At 42.1% G+C, this 26,649-nt stretch overlaps 2 protein-coding genes across 13 annotated transcripts in view; one reads left to right on the top strand and one right to left on the bottom strand.

Moving 5' to 3' along the window:
* Nucleotides 1-26,649, top strand: part of LOC307021046 (chloride channel protein 1-like) — a 75,856-nt gene that overhangs the window by 48,494 nt on the left and 713 nt on the right. For 6 of the 7 annotated variants that reach the window (XM_079652794.1, XM_079652796.1, XM_079652795.1 and 3 more), the window contains 10 exons: nt 453-666; nt 866-999; nt 1,231-1,322; nt 1,838-1,930; nt 2,106-2,193; nt 3,788-3,870; nt 5,726-5,770; nt 7,317-7,421; nt 12,735-12,821; nt 13,331-16,444. In XM_079652794.1, coding sequence (XP_079508920.1) covers nt 453-666; nt 866-999; nt 1,231-1,322; nt 1,838-1,930; nt 2,106-2,193; nt 3,788-3,870; nt 5,726-5,770; nt 7,317-7,421; nt 12,735-12,821; nt 13,331-13,813 — 1,424 coding nt within the window. In that variant the 3' untranslated portion in view covers nt 13,814-16,444. Of the gene's footprint in view, nt 1-452; nt 667-865; nt 1,000-1,230; nt 1,323-1,837; nt 1,931-2,105; nt 2,194-3,787; nt 3,871-5,725; nt 5,771-7,316; nt 7,422-12,734; nt 12,822-13,330; nt 16,445-16,490; nt 16,583-26,649 lie in introns of those variants that run through there. The other variant, XR_013803066.1, reaches the window with a different exon arrangement.
* The window catches only part of LOC307021050 (protein FAM131B-like), a 50,822-nt gene continuing 41,219 nt past the window's right edge, over nt 17,047-26,649 (bottom strand). For 3 of the 6 annotated variants that reach the window (XM_079652808.1, XM_079652809.1, XM_079652807.1), the window contains exons 5-9: nt 25,049-25,189; nt 23,293-23,448; nt 23,047-23,213; nt 21,651-21,785; nt 17,047-20,755 (exon numbers count right to left, since the gene is read on the bottom strand). In XM_079652808.1, coding sequence (XP_079508934.1) covers nt 20,552-20,755; nt 21,651-21,785; nt 23,047-23,213; nt 23,293-23,448; nt 25,049-25,189 — 803 coding nt within the window. In that variant the 3' untranslated portion in view covers nt 17,047-20,551. Of the gene's footprint in view, nt 21,436-21,534; nt 21,786-23,046; nt 23,214-23,292; nt 23,449-25,048; nt 25,190-26,649 lie in introns of all 6 variants that reach the window. The other 3 variants (XR_013803068.1, XR_013803067.1, XM_079652810.1) reach the window with 3 other exon arrangements.

Below are 26,649 nucleotides of genomic sequence, written 5' to 3'. Positions count from 1 at the left end.
TTTCACTGACTATTTATAGGCAAATATGGGCGTTACGCTTGTTATCAAGTTGTCCTCCCCTCCTTATCTTCCTCCTCTCCCTCCCTTTTCTTCCCACCCTTCCTCTCCCTCCTCTCCATCAGAGCATGTGGCCACTTCGGTCTGACAGTTAAATGTCACTGTGGGTTCCCTCCGCCGTCCTCACCTCAGCCGCCGACCCAGAAAGGTTGCCTTCCTTCAATCTCCCTCTCTTTCCACTCAGTCCTTTGTTTCATCCTTTTTTATGTTCTCCTACTCGCTCTTCAGTATTCTTCTCTTGACCTTTGTTTCCTTCCCCTCTCAAACCTTCTTCTTTGCTTCCCTTTCATTGCTTCCTCACTGCCTTTCCACCTAATTTCTCTGTGCTCCCTCTCCTTTCTATCCATCCTTCACCCACTCCCTCCCCTCCTCACCCCATCCCATATCTCTGACAGGAGCGGCAGCTTTGACCGGGGCTGTGACTCACACGGTGTCCACGGCGGTGATCTGCTTTGAGCTGACGGGTCAGATCTCCCACATCCTGCCCATGATGGTGGCAGTCATCCTGGCCAACATGGTGGCCCAGGGCCTGCAGCCCTCCCTGTACGACTCCATCATCCAGGTCAAGAAGCTGCCGTACCTGCCGGAGCTCGGCTTTGGGCACATGAGGTGCGTGAGGAGGAGTTCAGATTAAAAAAGGGTTGTTTAAAATGTGTGCTATGTCAAGAAGTAAGGATTTTTTCCCACTTACAATTTCATATCAAACAACGTCTGTGCTTTCAAGTTTACGGTAAAAGTCCATTTGCTTGTGCACTGCTTGTGTGTTTACAAGTTGTGGACAACCACCATCTGTGTGTCTGTCCTACAGCCAGTACAACATATTTGTAGAAGACATCATGGTGAGAAGGGTGAAGTTTATTTCGTCTCAGTCCTCGTACAGAGAAGTCAAACATCTGCTGGACTCCTCCTCAATCAATTCAATCCCACTGGTCGACTCAAAAGGTAAAAGTTCATTGTAAACGGAACTACCATAATAGAAAATTAAGTTAAAATATGTATTTTGTCACATCTAATATGCGCTGTACAGTAAATATCATCTAAACACTAATCTACAGAACCAAATCTTTAACTTAGTTTAACTTACTTCATGTTTTTAAAGAATATTTTTGAGCATGGCAGTTTTGCCACTGTTGAATTTAGTGTGGTTGTAATTATTCCTCTTCCTGCTTCTAGACTCTATGATCCTATTGGGCAGCATTGACAGGTTGGAGCTCCTCGCTCTCTGTGATTGGTGGTTATCGCCTGAGAGAAGACTCCTGATGCAGGTAAGCTAAACATTAACATAATAATGCTTCGTCAAATGAATCTTCTACTTTGTTGCATCTGTGCTTTGTCTCAGGCTAAATGTGAGTATGCAGACGACTATCCAGATATAAAAGTAATTGATAATGTAATGATCAGCTGAACCTACTTATCAATTATTAAAAATGTATATGATGGTTGTATGACAAAAAAGATCTTAACCTACCCTTAGACCTCTAATTTGGATGAAGGAAACATCTATAAAAGGAAACTCTATTTAGAGTAATTTAATATGACTGTATTGTATATCGTTTTTCAAATGTCCATCATGTGGCTCCTTTGATCTGGTGATAGACCATAGGAGCATCATTTAGTGTATGCTGGCTGAAAGGCCTTTCTAACATGAGGAGGAAATGTGCATACTGTACTGTGTTTCATCGAAGAATCCTAAATGGGGTAAACTGGAAATAAATCAGGGTGTTGTATTCAAACTGCTGATGCAGTCTGTACTGATCTGTTTTCCTGGGGTTGTGTTCAGGGTCAGAGCCTACAGGAGCAGAACCAGTCCCAGGAGCACAGCTGGGAGTCCTTCGCCTATGTAGATGAGGAGGAAGAGGAGGACGGAGAGGAGGTGGGGCTCTGATGTGCTACAATCCTTTTTAAGCCATCAGTTGGGTTTTAGTACACATCATTTTTTTGTATTTTAATCATTGATAAATAAAAGACTATTATTAACTTTTACCATTTATTTTGAAAATACATTTATTAAAAATGGCTACCTTGTAACATTTACTTGTGGTGTGCAGGGCAGCCCGGTGCAGGAGGAGAGGAACGGCCCCCTGCCCCCCCCCAAGCCTCAGGAGCCATCCTCCAACCACACTGCTCCTGTCCCTGGTGAGCTGAGAGGACTTCAGATTCCTGAGTACATTTTTAGTTGATATCTCAGTGATATACTAACTAGTTCTTCTTTATGTCTGCACAAGATATTTCTGGATGGATATGTTATAATGTTATTACCGTTTGGACAACTTTCTGTAGGTTAGCAGAGAATAAAGAGCTTACTAGGTCACCTTCTTTAGACACACACACACCCCCTGCCGCCGCCCGTTAAGATCTTAACTGGTAAAAAATAGGGCTGGCAGATATATGTTTATTATATCTATATTCTGATATGAGGATATAGAGGGATTTTGAATATTTTTATATTGTTTTATGGCACAAGTGTTGTCTTTACCTGGTTAGTTATGGACGGAAGTTATGTAATTCTCTCTAGCCCTTGCTACTGTAGCTTTGACAGTTGGCCTATTTGACCCATAATAACTAACTTTCTGCCACCACTGATAATCTTAGCATTGCTAGGTTGCTATTAACTGTGCTCCTTGAGTTTGTTCACTGCTCTCTGAATACACTCACACACAAACACACACAACACTTCCGACAGGATCAGTGCTGCTGTCTGATCACAGCCTGGTCTGCATGGATCCACTGGGGTATTACACATCAATGTGTATCGTTGAACGGGTACGGGACCTGACACAGACCCATTTAACTGCATATACCATGGATCTGAACCTGAACAAGAGAGAGGCAAGGATCATTGGTCTCAGGGTTTGGTTGCACCCATTTGTTCTTTGGAGAACAAACACGTTTTCTGCTCTCTCTTCCTTTGCTCCATTACAGCCGTCTGACATGAAGTCAAGGCTCTGCAATGAAAGCCTTATGGGGCTTGTCATAGTCATATTTATTCCTTCAGACAAGTTTTGCTTACTAGGGCGATGTAATGAGCTTTATTTTTTGCTCTGTCGCTCCTACTTCTCCTCAGGAAAATAATTTGTTAACATGTGTGACTCAGCATTTACTCTGAACCCAGATGGGGTATAAAGCTCACCAGCTTCTAATATGTGTTAAGTACATCTGTGCCGAAAGTAAAATGGAACATTTTGTCAGCGCTTACGAACTATGAAAGAAAAAACCATGGGAACAAATATAGGAAAAGGAACAGTGTTATTTTATCATATCTGTAGCCATTTAACACTGTGTTAAGTGAGATTAAGATAGAGGATTTGTTTGCCTTTATTACAAAGTAAGGCCAATGATAGGCGAAAAGGTGGGAAGAGGGGGGGCGACATGCAGCAAAGGGCCACAGGTTGAATTTGGTTTGGCAGCATGTTTAATGCAAATAAACAGATGCCGTGTGTGCATCTATCTTGGTACAGAAAACTTCTCGGTAGCCGCTCACACACAACAGTCTCCAAGTGAAACGGTATCCAGGCAACAACAATAGGGAGTTGCATGGGTCGTGGCAGACTCCATCTGCACTTATGGATGGTTATTTCCCTCTTCAGCTTGAAGTCTGTCAAAAAGCTGCAGCTGTTCAGATTTCCGACCTTCACCCACTGACTGCATCTCCCTCTCCTCTCTCTCTCTCTCTCTCTCTCTCTCTCTCTCTCTCTCTCTCTCTCTCTCTCTCTCTCTCTCTCTCTGTCAGAGAAAGGTCCTCTCCAGTCTGTGAGGAAAACACTCAGGAACCTCTTCACCTCTAAGAGCAGACAGACAGAGGGACAGTCGCAGGTTTGTTTATGCATGTTTTATGTTGCATCTGTCCATTCCTAGGAATAATTGGGTGTGAATGTATACAACAGCTCAGTCATTTCCAACTGGTGGTACTCAAGAGCCTTGTTAAAATAAGACAGTTGCACTCCAACTGGCAAAAATCCTTAATTAAAAAAACAATCACATTGCTAGGATCTACTGTCGGATGGTTGGGGTTAATAGCAACGGCTTGTGATGTCTCTTTGATTGCAATTGTGTTGGTATCTCAAGTGGTACTTGGTAAATTGGGTTTGGTACATACTGTAGGGATACTTTGATCAAAGTTTGGAAACCTCTTCAATAGAGTCTGTTACTGCTCTATGTCATCTTGCTCACAAACATCTCTATTTTTTTTTTAAGCCAACTATGAAGACATTTGTACTAGATAAATATTGTTTTCCTTAATGAGCCATTGAAATGCAAATCGCCACCCACCCCTTAAGAAAAGCCATCCCAAAACCACATGCTCACGCTGACACTCATAGGGATATCAATATTTATCCAATATGTTTTGCAGGCTGAATTTGTCTTTATGGGCTCTGCTTTCCATTCAGGCAGAAAGACACTTATCTGATTGACGGACCGCGCATACATACACAACTGCTTCCTCATCCACAGTCAAACTCCCTGAAGTGGAGCACCACCTTCTCATATGGAAATGGGAAAAAGCCTCATACTGGAGGTGGAGTTATTATTCAGCTTGGCGGTGAGCCTGGCTCACGGGGCAAGCAATACATGTCATCTATTTACACAAGCAGGAATAAAAAACACATTAGAAATAAGCATATGCGTGTAAGCTTGCAAGATTAGAATTTGATTTCTGTGCCTACTGCGGTGCCTTGTGTATTACCAGTCTGATTTTCTATTATGTTTTTGGATGCAATCCTATTCCTGCATGGGAACGGTTTATACAGCAGCTCTACAGACCTGAATATCAAATAGACACACAGTAGGAAATGAAGCCAAACCGTGGCTGAATTCTGCCGGTGAATCAGGTATTTGTCTACTTTCCCAGCCTCTAATGGCAGGTAACCAGCTACTGACCTTTAGAATATTATCTGGCTGGTGTAGTATTGTCAGCATCTTGTTAATTTATTAGTATAATGGCTTTGGTTGCAGTGATAAACTCAACAATTGTAATACAGCTACACAGAATGCAATTAGTGATTTGTACAGGTTAGATAAACATAACAAGGGACTTTGTAAAAATGCCAAACCTTTTAAACAATGCTTCTCTATTTGGTTGGTTGATCAAAAAGAAAGCTCCCCCTGCTTTTGGCTATAGAAACCTCACACTTATTTTGTGTTGGTGTTTAACGAACAGTAGCAGCCAATCTGCCATGACAGTGAGTAGATGAGGGACCTATTGCTCATAAATGTAATTTTACAGAACAAGTCACAGCAGGTGTTGGCCTGAATTTCGCCTACAGCTTACTCACAGAGCATCTGTGCTGTGGGAGTGATGACCTGAAGAAAACCTGACGAAAGCAACCTGATTACAATCAATGTAGAGAGACTTTAAATCCAATTCAAGATAAGTCTAGATCAAATATTTTTCTGAGTATAGGAAAAGTATTTATTGTTTCTGCAGACGGTTAAATCACAGGTGACAGTGTTTCATACATCTAAGAGTAAATGTTGAGTAAACAAATTGTGTAACTGAGCTGAAGTTATAGAAAGACATTGTACTTTGAGTCACTTTCCCGTTGCTCCCCTAATGTCAGGTTCAGGTTTTTAATTTTAAAGATGAAATCTAGCCAGGTTTACAGAAGTCTGTAAAATTGTTCACCAACATTTCATCTTATATCTGTTTCTTCCTTGTAATTGTCCCCAGGAGCCCTGTCCTCCTCCCCTGTCAGACCCAATGACACCAGACCAGGTATGGTGATGATGGAGGGCCGGGTGATTTGCATGGTTTTACACAAAAGTCTGATAATTGATTGCAAAGTGGTGGTCAAATATTCACACACCCTCGGTCCTCTGTACAGGTGTCAACATGTCTAAGGTGGAGCAAGTTTTTGCCTAAAAAAATGGTTCACATAAAAATTCCAGCTGTCTCGCTTGTCCCAGGTTGGCAGCAGAAAGCTCAAAGATGGAACCATACAATAAAAAAACAATCCAGATAACATTATCTACTGGACGCACGTGATTGGCGCATGGTGTTAAATAATCAACCCGCATGCTGATGAAAAGTTGAATACCCTAGTTTTTTATTTATGTAGATTTATGTTGTGACTCTTAGTCCTTATATGTGCTGAATCAGAAGAAAAAAATGTGAACTGACATTTAAAATCCATTTGCAATGTAACAACAACAAAAAACTTGATGCTGCTTTAAGCACATTCGTCTTTAGTTTTTCTCTTTATCACATTTTTATTTAGTTTTTCTCCATGCCAACTGAAACCAAGCAACTAAACTAAAAGTACAGTTCTAAATGAACATTCTGTGGCTAACTCATTATGAATTCACTGCTGGCAAACCATTTCAATCTATTCACATGTAGGTCACAGGTTTTAGAGATGTGTCACATTTGAGGAGACGACTCAGAATTAGGCCACTTTTTAACTGCACTGTGAACGCAGTCAGAATCTTAAATGAGACATCTGTGTTCATTGGAGAGCACAACAACATTACTGCGTCCTCCGAGTCCTGCTCTGTCTGCTGCTCTCCGTTTACCCCTCCTGGCTCTTTCCCAAAAGGCCCCCTTAGCTTCAGCCTCACACACACCTCACATCAGGCACAGGCTGCTAGGTAATCCATAGAGAGGCTAAGGGCTGTCAGACATCCTAAATCTCAGAGGGGAGACCGGTGACATGCAAGGACAGGACACCAGGTTTCAAGGTCGTTCACAGCTGTTTACCTCCCCTCCTGCACACCTTCACTTTTACATCAACAGTGGACATGGATATGACCCGCTGTGGAAAGTAACTGAGTACACACTTGTTATGGTTAATTGCTTTATGCTTCTTCCTCACCACGTTTTAGAAGCATTTATTCTAATTTTTACTATTTATTTAACCAGCTACTTTTAACCTAATGAACACTTAACTTTCTTATGTATTCAATGACGCAGTACTGTACTACCAATATACCCATATTTATTAAATACAATTATATAAAAGTGTCTCGACATTACAGCATGTAAATGCTTTTACACATTTAGCTGATAAATCTGCTGCCTAAGTAAAATGTTGAATTCAGGACTTTTTCTTGTATTGGAGTATTTTCAGAATAAATTATTTCTTATTTTACTTAACTTAAATATCTGAGTACTTCTTCCACCTCTGGCTATTACCCATCATTCACACACATCCTGATATTTCCCTCTGACTGTAATAAAACATGTTTTTGCCGTCATGAGAGCAGCTCTGAACTGAAGCCACGAAGCTCCGCCTCTGTTGACCTGCTTCTTGTTTCTGCTGCAGATCACGGCGTGGGAAGAGGAGGAGATGGACAAGCCGATGGAAATCGATGAGATACGAGTAGACCCCTCCCCTTTCCAGCTGGTCGAGAGAACATCATTACATAAGGTTGGTGAAAAAAAAGATCGAAACGAACAGGTGTCACAAAGATGATTAGAAATCCCAAGTTTGACAAATGAAATAAACCAAAACATAACTTCCTTGGTGGAGATAATTGTGAGTATAAACATTATTTAACAAAATATACATAGATTAATTAGTTTGGTAGTAAATCTGTCATAATAAGCAATTCACCAACAAAGGAAAATGTCCTTTTCTATTTTGTTCATATTGACCTAGAGGTGATTTGAAGGTTGCTTTCCATTGTATCACTTTAATGAATTTGCTGCTGAAATTAAGATTGATTAATGTTTTAGTGTATGAAATGCTCGCTGACTTAAATCTTCCCTTGTGCACAACAAGCCTCTCTTTCATCAGCTCATGTTTTTGGGACCCGCTCGTCTGTTGCTATGTAATAAGTTATTGGATCCAGCTGCATTTTATGCACATTTGTCAAGAGTTATTTTTCTGTCACAGGTATTATATAATCAAAGTGTATATATAGAGTACATGGAGTTCTGCTCCTCAGGCAGCAACAAGACTTTTGTTGATGCTCCCACACTCTGCTCCTCAAGTTGTTTACTTCTTACTTCTCTTTCGGCTGCGGATGTGGAAAACCTTGACTTTGAAAGGGAAGTGCTACATGAAAAATAGTAAAGACTGAAGAGCTAAAAGATCAACATTTACATTTTTGACCGTGGAACCACACATTTTGACAGTATGCAGTAGGCGGATGGGTTGTTACATAAAAATTCAACCTTTTGTAGGTGGAAGTTGTGCCTGACGGTTATGGGTGAAGTACGTTTTCAGTGATTAACCTACATTCTAAGGAAACGTTTTTACAACCATTAGCCGCATTCACACCGCAGGACTTTCCCTGGTACTTTGGTTCTTTAGTTCCGTTAGTACCAATATGTCGCGTTCACACCGCCGGGACTCCTCAGTGCCGGGAACTCTTTTGGCCATTTTCAGTCCCTGCTAGAGAGGTGGTACGAACCTGGTGATAAAAGAGTGCCAATTTCTATTCTATTTCTATTGGCTGGGCGAATTGCAAACCACGCCCCGTTAGACTCTGAATTTGTTTTGTTAGGCAGCCATTTTTTTCCTCGCTACAAAACCACATCCACACCTGAGCGAGTACGGTAGTTTTTTCGTACTTTAAAGCAGTTATGACCACACGTACTACAACACCGGAGCGGTGGAATGATGAGGAAGTGTCGGCGCTTCTGGCAATTTACTCTGAGGACGGGATGCAGCAGCTTCTACAGAAAGCAGTTCCCAACTCCAAATGTTTTGAGCAATGTTCGCAAAAGCTACTTGAGCGGAGTGATGCCGTTATTGTTATGTCTTGACTGTGCAATAAAACAAACAAACTGGCGAAGCTTTATTTATTGCAGTGGTTCTCAAAGTGGGGGGCGCGCCCCCCCTGGGGGGCGCAAAGGCATACCAGGGGGGGCGCGAGAGACCAGGAGGAAAAATTGTAAAAATGTAAAAGATAAAAAAATAAAAAATCATACATTGAAAAATTATTTATTCGAAAATAATATGATGCAGTACTATTACGTCTGGGTCTCTGTGTTTCATTAAAGCTCGGCTCTGTGTGTGTGTGGAACGAGCCATTTTGTGTGCGCGAGCGAGAGAGAGAGAGCGCACTGGTACCGGGGATCGTTGTTGTTAGCTTCTGGTGCTAGCGAGCTACGCTAACGGATATAAGGAGCTTTTTCAACAACAAAGTGGAGGAGAGTCCTCTCCTGTCAGACTGAGAGACTCAGTGAGCTAAAGCAGGGGTTCCCAACCTTTATTGTGCCAAGGACCGGCAGATACATTAAAAAAAATTCGCGGACCGGTTGTCAATTTTAGCTGATTTTAATATTTACTCACCAGCAGGTGGCAACAGAGGCTAATTGTTTTTAACAGCCTGAAGAAATACTAATATGTATCCAAAACATATTAATAACGTTTAAAACCAGGATACAATTAAAACAAAAAATTAGGACCGCTTTACAAATATTAATATAATATATAATATAATATAGCCTAATATGGCAATATAAGGCTGTTACATTGTATGTAACAAATAATAGAACAATATGCATCCAAAACATATTAACAACGTTTAAAACCAGGATACAATCAAAACAAATTAGGACCACTGTACACATATTGATATAACTGAAATGTCAGGGAGACCCCTGGGCTTGTTTGCCAGCCATAATAACGTCATACCGGGGCGTTCGTTCCGGTGCACTCCGACAGCATTTAGAACTACATCGAGATTAAGATTAAACTAACTTATTTTGGGAACACCCACATACCTATGGAGTTGGCCAGATGTGTGTAATTACTGTTCATGGTAATTTGAAAACAAATGCCGTTGTTGGACACACACAAACACACCGAACATACACACACACACAGCGGAGCTGAGCAGAGCACATACACACACACATCATGTGCCTTTGTGACCGGACATTTCCTTCATACAACGAATAATAGGGGTAATATTCAGGCCGTTCGGTGTGTGTGTGTGTGAAACGTAGCAGCCTGCAGTGGGGAACACAGTGAAGGCTGTGTGTACACGCTGGTGCTGCACTTCTCAGCGGCTGCCTCCTGATGCTGCAGCCATTTCATGAAGTGAAGGAGGTTTTACAAATAAAAAAAATAGCTCTACACCCCTGGCCGCAATGTCCTTAAAATGAAGTCCGAGTTCGAAATATATCTCAAATAATGTATGCACTGCCACTTCCCCACATAAACATAACAGTCTGCGATTAAACGGTTGTCTCCTGTGTGCTCCACTTCCTATTGGCGCACCGGTAACTTTCTCTGTGCATAAATGAACAATGATAAAATATTTTTAAATATTTCTAATTCTGCAAATATTACGATAAACTCACAGCCATTTCGCGGCCCGGCAGTAACACCTCCACGGCCCGGTACCAGTCCGCGGACCGGGGGTTGGGAACCCCTGAGCTAAAGGACTCTCAGTGTTTAGATAGTTCACTTTAGTCTAAGTTATCTCAGTGGGTCTCAAACGGTTTGGTCACGATTAATGTAAACAATTATTTCTGAGGCACACGTTTATATGATCATTATAGTCATAAAAAAATAAGAGAATAAATGAAAAACAGGTATGAAATACTATATGGCAGTAAAACAAGAATAACGTTTAAAAGGGTGATTTGTAAAATATCCATAAAGAAAAATTTAATCTGTTTACAGCTCTGTTTCATATGGGTGTTGAGTGATGTATCCATAGATCTCTTCATTTTGCTCTCAAAGTGCTCCAGATTGATGCATTTAACTTCAATATTTAAAAATAAATCTTCCCGGGGGAGCTTGCCCCCGGACCCCCCTATGTGAGGTCCACACACCACCTATAAAAATAGCACTTTACCCTATGCCGTGAGCTGATTATCGAGCCTTCATTGTAACTGTCTCACTGTGTATATGCGTGGGGAATGTTGCAGTAGAAAATTCCACTGTAGCGCCCGGTACATTAATGGGAAACCCTAAATGTTTGAGCACCCTCTATGAAACGTCAAGCTACCCCACAGCACCCCCAAAAGAAATTTCTGGCGCCGCCACTGAGCCTGACTATTTGTGTTGGGGGGGCCCGACTTTTTTTTTTCTCCAAAGGGGGGGCCTGACAGAAAAAGTTTGAGAACCACTGATTTATTGTGTCCCACCCCAAATTTGCAGAATAGAAGAATGTGAGAGCAGACAGGTGTCGGTGGTTGAATTTATCTACAATGTTGCAACCTTGTGCAGCAATGGCAGGGGCAGAAACACAAGTCTTACACACATAAACAGTGTAATTTATCATGTCATTTGTTTTAGATAAATAAGGGAAAACACCAAACAACAGTTAATGTCCTTTTCCAAAATCAGCCTGAGGGGGTAATATATAATAAATACATAAAGATAAAGTCCATTGTTATAATAGGGTATATAACCCAGCCTCATGGTGCTTCTTCTCTCATTTTTTTTTGTACTCGCCGTGAAGCTGTTTTGCGGCCTGCCAGTAAACCCAGAGAAGAAGAAGACGAAGTGACGTCAGCATAAACTTGCCTCAGGGAAAGTACTGCGGTGTGAATGCGATTGGCACTAGCCCCCTGGCGGATTCAGTGCTGTGGTACTTTAGTGCCGGCACTAAAGTACGGCAAGTCCTGCGGTGTGAAAGCGGCTATTGTCCCTGCCAGAGGAGTGAAGGAAAGAAACAAGCACCTGTTATACTTCACAATTCATTTGCTCCCTGATCAGTACAAACACAGATCCATCACCGCTCAGCAATAGTTTTGGGCACAATATTGATTATTCAGTTACTAAAATGTAAAAAAAAGTATTGTTTTTCAGATGTTTATATTAGTAAACTAAATACCTCTGGTTTTAGACTGTAAGTAAAAAAAGAAAAAGAAATTCTAAACATGTCAACCTCTGGATCCAAATAGCACTGTAGTTATGCTAACCAATTGTTCACTAAATGTTCTTAGATAGCTTGGCATTTACGAGAACTCCCTGTCAGCATTTTGATCATATTTAAATTTTCAACAAAACTGCATGACAGGTCTTTAGAATGGAGATGCGTTCAGAGCTATTTTGTGCCACCAGAGTTCAGATGTTACTTATTCTATTTACCAAAGAAGCATGCTCAGTTGTGTCTGTATCTGCGTGGTTGAGCTTTCCACATTGGGGATTTTAACAATATAATCTAATGTTAAAAATGTAAAATATGCCGAACATTGCCTTTACATGCGCACCATTCCAATGATAGGAATTATTATTCATTTTTTCCTGCGTTATACAATCAATGTGAAATGCTAACAATGTCATAATGACACATCTGAGGGCGATGAAGGATTCGCAGAAAGTGTGAAAGAGATTGTGATATTACTGTTAGTGTGATTTAACTCTCCAGTTAATAACCAGAATATTATTGCGCAAAAGGAGGCGTTGTAATTGAAGTTTGCTGATTCACAGTGGTGAAAGATGTACTCTGATCTTGTGTTCAAGAACAAGTAGCTATACCACAGTGTAGGATTTCTCTGTTACAAGTAAGTAAAGAACTTAAAAATGATACTTGAGTTTATGTACTTATGTAAGTCACATTACAATATTCCAGATGAATATAAAGAGGTCATACAAAGTGCGACCTTAGCAGAGTTCTTTTAGCACTCAGGACTTTTTCTTTCCCCGGTTCGTTCTGTGCCGTTAGCTTTCATCTTTCATGTCACTGTCTGGAGTTACAGAGAGAGTCAAAAGGCTTCCTGGTCTGAGAGGTAAAAGTCTACATGTGTCCTAACGTGACCTTCCTCTCCACAGACCCACACCCTGTTCTCACTGCTGGGGCTCAGTCACGCCTATGTGACCACTATTGGCAAACTGGTGGGAGTGGTGGCACTTAAAGAGGTAAGAAACTTGTATTGCTGTCTATTTTTTTTTATTCTTTCCAAAAACAATCTGATGAGTGATGAGGCTTGAACCAAAAGCAAGCAGTAAAGTTGATTAAACCCCCATCGATCTCAGTCCAGAAAGCCTTCTTCCTTTGAATTCACTCAACATTTAAAAAGCTTCCTTTGACTTTGAGGAGTCCAATTGGCATTCGCTACTAATTTACTCTGAGTTTCAGAAAGCTTTTTGTTAGCATAATCAATATCCTCTCTAGATGAATCAGGGTTTCTTTGATCTACTCCACTCCTTCTATCTTTCCCCATTTGTGTCTCCGTCTCATTCCTCTGTTCCTAAACCGTATTTTATTTTACTTTTCTTCTTCACTTTAGAAATCCTTTCATCCTTTAACTTACCTATTCCTCCCTCTGACTAAAAACTGTTGCTGTCTTTATACTGCTTTCCTAAAATGTCACCACTTCCCTCCATCTTGTTCCTCCACCGTTTCCCTCCCTCCTCCGCCCCTCCAGCTCCAGAAGGCCATCGAGGGCTCCACCCGCTCTGGCGTCCGGCTCCGTCCTCCGCTCGCAAGCTTCCGCAAACACAGCTCTGCCCCTAAACCTCCACCTTCTTCTTCCACTGCTCCCTCCTCTCCGAGCTCCACCTCCTGTCCCTTAGCTCTCCCTGTTCCCCAGCCTCCACCCCTGTCTCCCCCTCACCATCACATCCACGAGACTGAGACGGAGGTGTGGATCGAGGGCGTGACCTTGGAGGTGGAGGAGAGCAGCAGCTACACCACGGGGAGCGGCCCCGGGGCCTGCATCTCTCCCACAACCAGTTGCAGCGACAACAGCAACGTCAGCCTCCCTCCATCCACCCCTCCTCCCCCGGTCCCTCCCCCCTCCACTCCTCCTCCTTCTCCTTCTTCCACCTCCATCCCTCCCTCCACCCTGACACCCTTACAGAGACTGCTTGATGGGGATGAAGACAGTGATGATGAGCCAATGGTGTAGAGTAGAAAAGAGTGATGGTCATGTTTTTTTTTATAATGGAAAACTTTTTTAATGGTCTGAGTTTTGTTTCAGTTTCTTAACTTGTTGCTCTGGTCTTTGGACACTCATTTACCTCTTTTTGTCGCTGTGTATGTAGAGTAAAGATTTCAGGCATCATTTCTTAATTTTGTAAGTTCATCCCTCCCTACCAAAAACTTCTCCCACCACAACCTCCTTCACCTACTCTCGATAAGCTCTGTTTGTGTGTTTCTATTTAATACTTAACCTGCCTCAATGTTTTTCATTTCTCAAGATTCAACCAATTTGAGTTAATATTCTCTGGACTGAAGTTGATTGTTTTTTCTTATCCAAACAAAGCCCAGAATTCAATATTACATTTTTTGAATTACATTTTTAAATCATGATAAAGTCACTCTCCAGAGGAATACATGTAGAATACACTTCTATATGTTGCATGTTGATGGATTAGACACCTCTTTATGCCACAGTACTCTCCAGGTAAAACACATGCTGCATGTTTTAGTTTTTATAAACACAATATACTCTTTAAACAGTCAATCCAAACCTCTGCACACAAGAATACTAGCTCTCTCGTAACCTGTCTTTAAAACGTTTTTTATCGGATAAAGCAGGAGCTATTGATTTTGAAACTGGCAGCAGACCATCTGTATGCAGCAGACTTAAGGAGCTGTGCAGCCTGTGTTGAAGATTGCCCAACACCCCAAAACGACCTCCACATTGCGTGCTGACCTTGTGGCTGCGGCCTCACAGCTCATCACGGTCAGGTTGATGGACAGTGCAGCTAAAGGCGGCTAACGAGGGACAAACCGCTGTATACTGGAGGTCCTGGAGATTATTTCCCCCTCATGTTCCCTAACAAAGAGAACTTCCAGATGTTGTTCACATGTGACTTCTCTTAATTACTTAGGATTATGATTATAATATGAATAATGTTGCAAGAAGAAATTCAAACAAATAGACAGAAGCTTTTCATTCTGAAATCCATCTTGCTATCAACAGTGACATTCATTACAGTGAATGACAGCTGACAATTTGTCACATAACATTAACATGTTTAATGAAGATGAAGAGGTATGTTGACATAGAGATATTTACTAATTACTACATTAATTGGCCAAATGAATTCCCTCATTAGCAATACTATTAAATATAGGACTGCCAGCGTGATTATGAGAGCAGATCAGGCAACCAGAGAAATCCAATTTGCTATTTTAACATTAGTGTACCAATGAAAAGTGCATCAAGAGTTCAGGAACAAATGGAAAAACAAAACAATTAATCGGAAGAGGCTGAAAGCTGCGTGGAGGTTTAGAGATGGGGGTTATATCCTGTTGAGGTCAGCATAAGTCAGTAAGTATGCACTCTTTATATTAGATGTTTATAACACTCACATAATGTAAGTTGAACCAAAGTCACTCACTAAACTTCCCTCCTGCCTCTTAGTAGACTTCTGAAAGATGAAGCGTTCTTTTTTTAACTCCCTCAAAATGAAATCCTGATGATGAGTTTTAAGTTATTTGCTTTCTCAAACTCAGTTAAAGGTAGGGTAGGTAATTCACTTCAGAACACTTTTTGTTGTACTCCATGGAATGCTCTTAACATCCCGATAGCAATGCATATATTAAATGCTTTGACAATAAATATATACAAATATTTCATCTCTGGAAGCCGTAGAGCTGTAAAAAGCACGACCAATCATCTGCCCCGGCCCGCTGCAGATAACTGGATGGCCTACCTGCCTGTCAGCCTTCCATCTCGTGCACAAACTTATCTCGTGCCCTCATTGGTCATGTGCACGTCCGTGTTTGATAGAGGAGGGGCTCTGTAAGGAAGAGGCAGATTTTTTTCTGTTGTGTATTTTCAAATTCTAGCGCACTCGAGCTGGTTTCTCCATTCTTACCTATACCTACCTTTAAGGCTCATAATACTGTCTCTAAAAAAGTAATTTGATCTGAAGTGACTACCTTGAGCATTTGATTTTTGAACGTTTCTCCTTGTGAACCCTTTTTTTTCATGTATCCCTCCATATCCACTTTATATCTCCTTATTATCTCCTGGATTCAAATTCTCAGGTACTGCCTTAAAAGTCTTTAAAACTTGCAGATTCAATTAAAAGCTTCTTCATGTTTTGTGTGTGTGTGTGTGTGTGTGTGTGTGTGTGTGTGTGTGTGTGTGTGTGTGTGTGTGTGTGTGTGTGTGTGTGTGTGTGTGTGTGTGTGTGTGTGTGTGTGTGTGTGTGTGTGTGTGTGTGTGTGTGTGTGTGTGTGTGTGTGTGTGTGTGTGTGTGTGTGTGTGTGTGTGTGTGTGTGTGTGTGTGTGTGTGTGTGTGTGTGTGTGTGTGTGTGTGTGTGTGTGTGTGTGTGTGTGTGTGTGTGTGTGTGTGTGTGTGTGTGTGTGTGTGTGCGCGCGCGTGCGTGCGCGCGCGCGTGCGTGTATTCAAATGTGTATGTCCATTTCTTAAGAGTGCTCTGCACTGGTCTAAGTGCTGATGTCTTCTGTCTGTGGTTGTGATACATTTATCTTTAAATGTATCTCTTAGCAAAGTCAAATGCTATCTGAAATGTATAACACTGTGAAAGATGTAGCGAAATAAAGTTTTATTTAGTCTTTTTTTTTTGCATGGTTTATCCTCATGTGTTGATCTTCCTTCATACAGGGTAAAGGCTGACCTGCAGGAAAGAGCCACATTTAAACAGAGAGAAGAGATTCTCCTATACTTACCTGGAACAAGAGCTGAACTCAGTGAAGGTAGGGCAGAAATATAGTTTTTACTTTAGAAGTCACTTGAAAAAGCTGCTCTGATGACAAAACATATCCAAAATAATCAGCATGGCTATCTCGAACTTGGATACAAAGCTCATTTATTTTTCTCTTTCAGTATAACCACTTAATAACTATAAATGATCATTAATCATTTGTATCTGACACATCAAAAGAACATTTGACAGCCAGGATGACAGGATCTGCTGTTTCTTACCTTCATTGCCTTTTTTCCTCATATTCATTTGTGAGACTAGTGTCACTTTTTCTGGATGTGTCCTTCAAGCAGAAAGTCATTTTAAGCATTAAGCATTATGGCTTTTCGGACAGCTATTGTGAATCAAGAGGTTTTGAATCTTATTACAGAGAGATATATTCTATTATCTGATTTTTGAATTGCCTCCACAGAAGTAATGAAAGTGATGAACACGAGTGACATCAGACAGCATGAGTGACAGCATTTGTTTTTATTCCCAAAAAAGCAAAGAAGTTTCACTCAAAATGCCCTCATTTCCAATGATGCCAGGCGTCACCTTTCTTTGTTAAATCTCTCGGCCTTCAGATGTGTGCCTTGTGTGTTTGGACACTAAATGCTCTACAAGAGCAACAAGAGGACAAACAGAGGACAGATGGTTATCACAGCGCTCAGGGGCATCGTGGGCTGTGATCACTGGAGTGAATCGTCCTTTCCAGCAGCTGTAGGTAGAATCTTTTAGAAGAGATGATGTAAATGCTTGATTCTGTTCTATGTTTCCTTAGGCAAACACACATTTATAAAATACACTGTTCTGAGCAATTCTGGCTGACCATCTCTAGCACGCATGCAGACTTTTGACATATATTGTTATAGTCTGTCTTATTTCAAGTCTTTGCACTGGCATCCACACACTTCTACACATTCAAATGAAGTCAGTAAAGCATGTTGCTTTTAAGGGCTTCTTCTACTGTATTATGCAGCATTTCTTTATTTAGCAGTAAAAAAAAAACACATTGCTAGCCACCGACCACAACAGCCAAACACACACAGGAAGCCTTCAAAAAGATCAGGATAATAGCACTTGACCGTACAAGGGCACTTCTCTGCCTCCAGAAATAAAGTCTACACGACTCGGTTCAATGGATGAGGATTTTTTTTGTGTTTTAGTGGAATTGATGACTACAAGGAAACTGCTGCTGCTCAGTGAGAAAAACCTCTGACCTTCAAACTACAGTTAGAAAATGATACAGCTGGACAATTAGGTTAAACCTGTCTGTGTGTAATGTATTATATACAATAAGTTTGGCTGTCAAATCTAAGGTTAGGAAAAGGGGCACGTATCAATGCACGAGCAAATGTGCCGAAAGTCGCTATATATGTGTCTGGGTTCGCTCATATATTTTTATCTTAGAGGGACCAAAGTGTGACCTTGAGTGGGAGGGCTTTTTTAATTGGCCCTCACTTCAGATTGATGCTGATTTTATGGTTAAGGATTGGTTTGGCAGTGAAGCTCAGAATGAAGTCTAGGTTAAAGCTGGTGCAATTTGTAATGCCTAGTCACATAGAGGGCGGTATGTAACCAAAAGAAAGCCTACAAACATCAGGGAAAAGATGTAACCTAAGGGATGAACAGCTGATAGTTTATTGAAATAACAATGCCATTCTGTTAACTTTAAGTGTGGTGGTGACCTTGAGTTTACATTAGCTATATGTGTGTACTTTGCCACTGCCCCAGGGCTGTATGGTCTGTGTTACTTTACATTTTGATAGTACATTTATTGGACTTAATCGGAAGTGGCAGTAAAAGGTTCAGTGCCTCACAATCGCCTCTCAAGGAACAAGTGATATTACAAGTTAGCTAGCATGCTAGTTTCAGTTGATAACTCTGGAACAAATAACATAGACATCTGGATAAACTGTTAACACAGTAACCTCTTCACTCTGATAATGTTCATTTTGTTATAGTTTAAAGCTAAAATGTTGGATCATATCTTACAAATGTCACCTTTTAAGGTTTGTTAGATACAGTAAATTAGGCAATGTGTTATCTTGGTGATGGTCATCATGTCTGTGCACTTTTATGGCACATGGTGGAAAAGAACAATACCAAGAAGAATGTGTTTCCCAGAATATATATATTTAACACACAAACAAAGCCACATTCATACATACATACATACAGTCTTACATTCATACAAATACAGATCAGTTTATTGGATTTTTTTCTTTTATAATAAAAAGCAATTTGATATATTATTACTTTGTATACGGTGTTATACTGTAAGGGCTAGGTCACTGTTAAAAAGCATGCACTTTCTTTTGGTTGTGTCCAGATGAAGCGTATGCTAATAATTCAAAGTGTTTGCCACAGGTCATGCTACGTTCAGACTGCAGACCTTTTTTTTTTTTCATGAGTCAAGACTTTGTTTTCAACACCAATTTGGAGTTTAAGTAATTTTTAAGTCACTCTAGGTTGACTAAAACACAATTCTTCTCTAGCAGCAGTCGCCCAATCTCAAACACATCACCACTCAGACTCAGTATCCCAACACATCTTCGTACTGAAGTAGCGACATTTGCTCGACAAACTCCCTGCTTACCAAATGGTTCTCATATGTACTTATTAAAGCTACCACGACACTGACTTTAGTGGCCTCCATGTTTACTTGTGTACGAGAAAATGCTGCTTGTGACATCTTGATTCTTGCTCTTCTGCGCATGCTGTTACCACCACCAGTTCCAACTGGGATCTGATTATTGGCCACAATTTAAACATTTTAACAGCCAAAGAAAAAATCAGATCTGAGGAATAAATCCCAAATTGAGCATTGGGGCTTACGTCCACACAGCGGCGTGCGTTGTCGCTTGCCGGCGGCGGGCTGAAATTCGACCAACAACCATGAATCTCCCGCCCCGGACACACAAGCACGCGGTTTGATTGGCTAGAGCTTATACTGGCATATGATTGGATTGGCTGACGATTCCGCCGAAGCTTCAACAGTTGAACATTGCTCAACTTTCGTTGCGAGCAAATCTACGCTTCGCTCCCACAATGCAGTTCGGCGAAACGTGACGTCACCCCATTCAAAGTGAATGGGCAGAAGTGTTGAAGCTTCAACGCGCGCCGCTGTGTGAATGGGCCGTTACAGTGTGAATGTAGCTTCTCAGTATCAGATTGGACCTCATCAGAACAATCTTTACTTAGCAAATCAAACAGTGAACTAAGACCAGGTAAAGTTTCTGCTCCTGCTGTATTTCTCTAATGTTACACGCTTCACCTGAACCAACCACTCAGAATGATTTGCAAATACTGTTTAACGTTGTAATGTGATGTCCATGTTTGTTGTATTGCACTGATACGGATTTTTTAATTGGGTATTTCTTCCCACTTCAGTCCTACCTTTCTCCTCTTTTTCTTTGGAGGATTCCACATGTCCTGCAGTAACTCAGGGGGGCTTCTTGGCATTTAGTTTGTGTACATTACATCCCAAGATTTCGTCTCCAAAAGTCTTGTCCTCCGACTCAAAGTGGGTAAAATACTAGGGAGGGGTTGGGATAGAATAGCTTGATCGATTATTGAAGTAGTTATCTCCTATTTTGTCCGTTTCTTTGCGGCCCTCTGATTCAGTTGGTCCAACAATAACAATGGAGCCCTCCTTTGCCTCTTACTCCTCTACTGATTGGACGATGCAGGGTGTGACCTCAAACGGTTTCCTCTGTGGGACAGATTGGGCGATCTGTGCTGGCAATCCTGGGCTGGAGCCTCTGGTGGAGGGGAGGTCCTCCTTCAGGGGTGATGGGGTCAAAGAGCACGGCTCCCGCTCCAGGATTAATGTTACCTCTTCTACCTGGAAACACAGGAAGTAAAGCATTTTGAAAACTGATTGGCTGGCTACAACTGTGCTCTGTCAGAGGTAAGTAGGGCCCTTTTTGCCCAATTATTTTTCATTTTAAACTTATCTCGTCGACGTATCAAGTTTTTAGGACTCTGCAGCAGAAACCAAAGCCCAGGGATTGGGACAGTTCCAGTTGAAAGAACTCGCCTTTGTCAGCTCCTCCTCTTCCTCCTCCTCTTCGTGCTGCTCAGGGGTGTCTTCAGACTCGGGCTCTGGCTCCTCTCCAACCGTCTCCACTCCTCCGATCATGTCAACCATCTGTCCATTCAGCTGGCCGATGATCTCCCCCTGCAACAAGTTCAGTTTACTGATTTAATTTCCTGTCTATTTCTGTGGAAGAGGATTCAACAGGTGAATGGCCCGTTAGACCACAGACTGACATCTACCCTTTAGTTTTAGTCACAAAAAGACAGAAACAGAGACAGAAGACAGAAAAGAGGGAAGTTAGAGATGCAGAATATGAGCTCCCATGTCCTGGCCCCAGCTTGATTTGTTTATGCAGGACATCAGAGAGACAAGACACATACTTAGGTAAGTACAACAGACACAGATGCTGAATCCAAATGCCGAGAGTTGCAAACTTGCGGACTTTACAGCATGCTACTCCGAGGAGCAGGCAGATTTAAGGACGCCCTTTGTCAGAATTCATCAGGTCCGCTAAAGGCTGTCATGCAGGCTTTTGGCAGTGCTCCATGCAGACATTCAGCCTGTCTCCTACCTTGCCGATTTCCCTGGCAGTTTGTCCCATCATTCACTGCACTACAGATGTGTGCTAAATACGCCTGCTGATATAAACAAATCCAGATCCAAAAGACAAAAACAAATGAGTGTCACACATGATGGAAAATAACTCAAAAAGGCTATTCCTGTGCAGTATATGAACATCAGCTTAATATAACTACGATAAGTGCACTATTTTCACCTTTGAAGACACGCGCCTGACATCAAAGAAGATAAACCTCGGCTTCCTACAATAACAAGAGAGTATTAAATGCATAATAGGACATGCGGTCATTGTTACGATGATTCGTGTCTCACTCCTAAATGGAGACGCCTGTCCTGCTTGCCTTTGACGGTCTACACAGTCACACACCTCTGCGAACTACATCGGAATACATTAAAGCACCATTTAGTCCGCAAAGTCTGTAATCCGACCATTTGGATTCAGCAGGGGAGTGCCTACGTGGTGTGCCTCGACCAGCGCAGCTCCCCACAGGTCAGCGAGCCGGGGGTGGGTGGGAGGGCCCAGGCTGTGGATGGTGCTGTTGGGTGTGGCTTGGAGGGAATGGGAGGCACTATGTAGCCTTTGCTCCATAGACTGTAGTCACAGATAGGAAAGGAAGGAAAGATAATTAATAAAGATTTACTGTAATATAGGCTTAATTTATTTCAAAAAGGTTCATTCGTTTTTCAATCAAAACCAACGTCTCAGGATCATTTTGTTTTGATTTGGAATACAAATAAAACCATCCTTTAGAGATTTCAAACACATTGTAGCTCCTTACAGTTTCAGCTTCTTCATTATAGGACAATATACACTTTCTACAATTAATTCATTTGTTTATTTGCTCCTATTTTATTTGTATTGCTGTGTTCTTGCCTCTTTATTTAATATTCTACTCTACTCTTCTTATTTTTGTCTGAGAGGTCCCTTTGCTGTAAAATAGTAAATGACCCCCATGGTGGTACGAATAAAGTGTTTCTAATTTATAAATGCTAAAGTGATCTACTGCATCACAACACATTTGAGCTATGGTAGATCAAAAAGCCCCGTCGTGCCAAAGCAAATGACAAAGCATTGTATTCCTTCAGCATTTAGCAGTCTTTGCCAGAGACTTGTGAAGGACTTCCTTTTAGTCCCTAAAGGTCTCTGTCTACGTGTAATACCCTTATAAATGATGAGTCAGGGATGCCAATGTCTAAGGCTCTTATGCTCCAAGAATTGACGGACTGATTGAAAGTTTTATTATAAATGAAATGTGATATGTTAAATATCTCCTTCAGAAGGGAAACCATAATGATACACAGAGAAAGCTAACAAGCTCATTTCTTTCGTGGTCTCAGATCAGCGCACCCTTTCACTGACCTTTTCAAACTATTATTTCATAACCCTCAGGCACTTAATGAGCTCTGAGATGTTCCAGTGCTGGAGCAGCCACCGCAGCCGAAAAAGTCTTGAAGTGTCACTGTTCATCAATAATCACTACATTTGCAAAAAAGCTCCCCGCAGCCTGAGAGATGGACATCAGCGGCCGATTGACTGTTGTGATGCAGTAGCTCACTATAGCATTGTTGTCCATTACTGAAGAAGCTGAAAAAGCACAGTGGTGCTTCAAGCTAAAAGCTAATGTTCTGCTCACTATGTTTACCACCTTTAATGCTACCACAGCTTAATAGCACTATTAGATGTGACAAGTGGGAATGCCACTAGATTGAACATCATGTAATGATTTTGCTCTTTGTACTCAGAAATCCAGTTACGTAGTTGTACTTACGTAATTCAGATTTGCCCAAACGGCTCATTATTATGATAGAGGCAGGCTCTAGTATCACACTGCTTAAATGAACAGTGTTGGTACCTGTTGTTGTTGGTACTGCAGGAACTGTTGCTGCTGGAACTGGTGAATGTGTTGGAGCTGTTGGAGTTGGTTCTGCTGCTGCAGGGTGTAATGATGCTGCTGAAGGTAATTGCCCACCGTCCCCTCAAACCCCTCACCAGGAGTCCCCGCCGCTCCACTGCCGCCACCTGGAACAACAAATACACACTCACGCCTTAGAGACACAGGCTACTGTTCAAAGGTTTGGAGAATAGATTCAGTACGCACCTGCAGACATGATGTATGAGCCTGCAGCGGGCGAGGCCATGCCCGAGGGCTGGCTGGTGATGGGGTCCCAGGCGTCAGAGGACGACAGGCAGTACAGGCCCTGTGACACGTAGGTGTGAGGCCAGACGTCCGCCGAGGAGTGGTGGAGCACCTGGTCTGCACGGGGGACAGAGAGGTGAGAGGAGTGAGACAAATTAGGATAATAGGAAAACAAAGGGTAGTGATTAATTACAGATTTCCACAAACAATGTCTTTGCCTTTCTTTCCTGCTCTGTCAAAGTCATAATTTAAGGATTCAAAATGTTCCCTCTTTAAGATAAAACATGACACAATTATAACATTAGACTTTGACACCTCAGCCTGTTCACAACTCAATATATTTGAGCTTTTATCTCTTGAAAAACGAAAAAACATTAGCATTCAAATGTTTTGCTCAGGATGTACTGTAATAGAGTAAAAGTGAAGATGCTGAATCCAACCTCAGACCCAGTGCTGTGTATTAAGACATGAGCGGCATAGCATGAACCAGCCCTCATCTTAGAGCAACCAACTGTTACCACTTTAATGTGAAAATAGTTAGAATAGTTGCATTTTTGTGCACACATTCAGGCTGAACTCAAACTGACTGTGGCTGATATTACAGCAAAAAACATCTTAATTGCTGCTGTGTGTGTGTGTGTGTGTGTGTGTGTGTGTGTGTGTGTGTGTGTGTGTGTGTGTGTGTGTGTGTGTGTGTGTGTGTGTGTGTGTGTGTGTGTGTGTGTGTGTGTGTGTGTGTGTGTGTGTGTGTGTGTGTGTGTGTGTGTGTGTGTGTGTGTGTGTGTGTGTGTGTGTGTGTGTGTGTGTGTGTGTGTGTGTGTGTGTGTGTGTGTGAGTGTTTTTGTGTGCATGCTAGATAAAGCACAAAGCCAAGCACATATGGCAGTGGTAATGAGAGGAGTGCTAAGTCCCTGTGCTAACCTACAGGGTCCCTCAGGTTTTGGCAGCGCTCTGCTTTGCTTCACACCAGCAATAACTAAAGAAAGAAACACTTTTCAGATTTAATCTGTGGTATTTCTGAACAGCCAGAAATAGACTAGCTTGCCTTCTCTCCGTTTTATCATGCTATTATCAACTAAACTAATCATATTATCGAGTGACTTAATCTACAAATCAGAATATGAGTTTGTTTACTGAACTGTCTTTTTTTAATTCAATCAAGTTTAACGTCATCATTGGTTTTTGGTGCAGTTCATTTTGGAAAGAACTGATATGAAATTGCGTCCTCATCACACTCCAATGAGAATGTGTTCTGATATTTCAGAAATGACTGGCTGTCATCAGGGTTTGTCATTTGGGAGTTTTTGAGCGAATGCCCAGTAGCAGTGAAAGGCGGTAATGTGCAGCTGTGTGCCCGCCCTCCATAAGTCCTTTACAGCTGCTAGGCAGAATCACTGACTCTGCTTGTTTAAGGTTCCAATGGGGCTCAAATGTTTCCCAAACTGTGCATCCACAATTCAAAACACAATAGTTTAGTGTGGTCTGAAGACATATTACTGTAAGGAGTCCTATTATACTACAATCTAGTACAAAAACGCCTGTAAAGATGTTGACACTGTTTTAATGCGTTACATGAATACAAGTAAACTAATTACTAATATTCCTCCCCAATATTCAACCTCTAATTCTGGGTTAATGTTCGTTGCCTGACCGTATCTTCGCAATGGTTCCACACTGTGTCTTACAGCTATTTGCAGGAAGGTTTAAAGTGCAGTACCTCTGCTGGTGATGCTCTCCTGGTTGACCTCGCTGAGGTGAGCGACGCTGCCCTGGTTGGAGCCGGCTCCCATACTCTCGCCGTCCATCGAGTTCCAGCCAAACAGAGTCATCTCAGAGATGGCAAACTGCTGCATTATGCCTAACGAGTAAGAGTAAAATAACTGTTAGATATATTTAGCTAACTGAATCACAATTACAGAGCATACAACAAATCCCAGTCGTAGCTTTGCTGAAACATATCAAGGTAAATTAGGAGTGAAAGGAATAAAATAAAAAGTGATAGTGCCAAGCAGAAAATATGATGCAGATTCCCAAAGTTTAACTGCATCAGGTGATGAATTTCAACTTTGGTTATTGTTATGTAACCTTTTTGTTACTTATTGACAATTGAACTGTCCACGATGTGTTTTTTACCTTGCAGATACCTGGTCTATAGCATAAGATAGAAAGCCACTGTCATTGTGTGGAATATAACAGAATTAAGAGCGCTTCCCTCATCAGGGCAGTTCAAAGATAATAAAGCACAAAAAGTGGGTCCACCTTTTGGGGTGGACACGTTTGCACACGAGCCATGGCCAAGATAGCTGCTCTACGCCTTTCCACCGCTGCGTCTCATTCTCCCCCTCCTGGAGAGGGTGAGACGAGAACGTCTGTCAGTCATCCAGGTGGTTCCAGGTCGTCGCTTGGCGCCGTGGTACGCAGAGGTGACACAGATAATGGTGGGCCAGCCCTGGACGGTTCCCCAGGTCTGGGGGGCATTGTCTCAGGGAGCAGGTGCAATAGGGGCGTTATCTACTCTGGACCGACCTCTCCGGGCTTGGCTCCTGAAAGGGACAGGCTGAGACGGGAGGGACTGTCTGACAAAGTTATTCAGACTATCCAGGCAGCAGGAGCAGGATCCACCACAGCCTGTTACAGGACGAAGTGCTTGAGATTCCAGCGGTGGTGTGAAGAAAGGGAGTCTAGAGCCTCTATCATGTACGTTGGGCTCTATTGCTCATTCCACAATTAAGGTGTATGTAGCAGCCATCTCGTCCGGTCATGAGAGATTTGGCGGGAGGTCAGCCTTTAGTCAACGGCTTATGACTCGGTTTTTGCAGGGGGTCAGGAGACAGCGCCCAGTGGTGCATGCCTCCACCCCACAATGGGATCTGCCGTTGGTGCTCAAGGCTCTGGTCACAGAACCATTTGAGCCTCTGGAGCTCTCCTCCCTGAAGGCGCTATCATTGAAAACAGCTTTGGCTCAGTAGGTATCTGACCCCAACTGGACATAATGCACTTATGTTTTCCCATGCTCCTTAGGGACCTGGGAAACATGGTGTGCAATAAGCCCCATACAGGGCTGGAGGACGATAATCCCCACGATAATGGGGGGGGAGAGCTTTGCCCATTATTTTCCATGCACACTCTTCATGAGGTAAGCGTGTCTGAGTGTGCTCTACCAGCCAAGTAAGCTGCGGCCCCGACTTCTCCACGGTCACAGCTGGAGGAGAAGAAGTTGCGGTGCAGTGGCTGTTAACCAAAAGCCGGTCAGGGGCAGTGTGATGGGTCTATGTTGTTGGACGACAGGGCGTTTATGCATCAGGGCTCCACCCACTG

Source organism: Notothenia rossii, assembly GCF_949606895.1.
Source record: "Notothenia rossii genome assembly, chromosome: 10".
In the NCBI taxonomy this organism is placed as follows: Eukaryota; Metazoa; Chordata; class Actinopteri; order Perciformes; family Nototheniidae; genus Notothenia; species Notothenia rossii.
The sequence above is the reverse complement of the archived record's forward strand: the minus strand, read 5'-3'. Positions and strand labels throughout refer to the sequence as shown.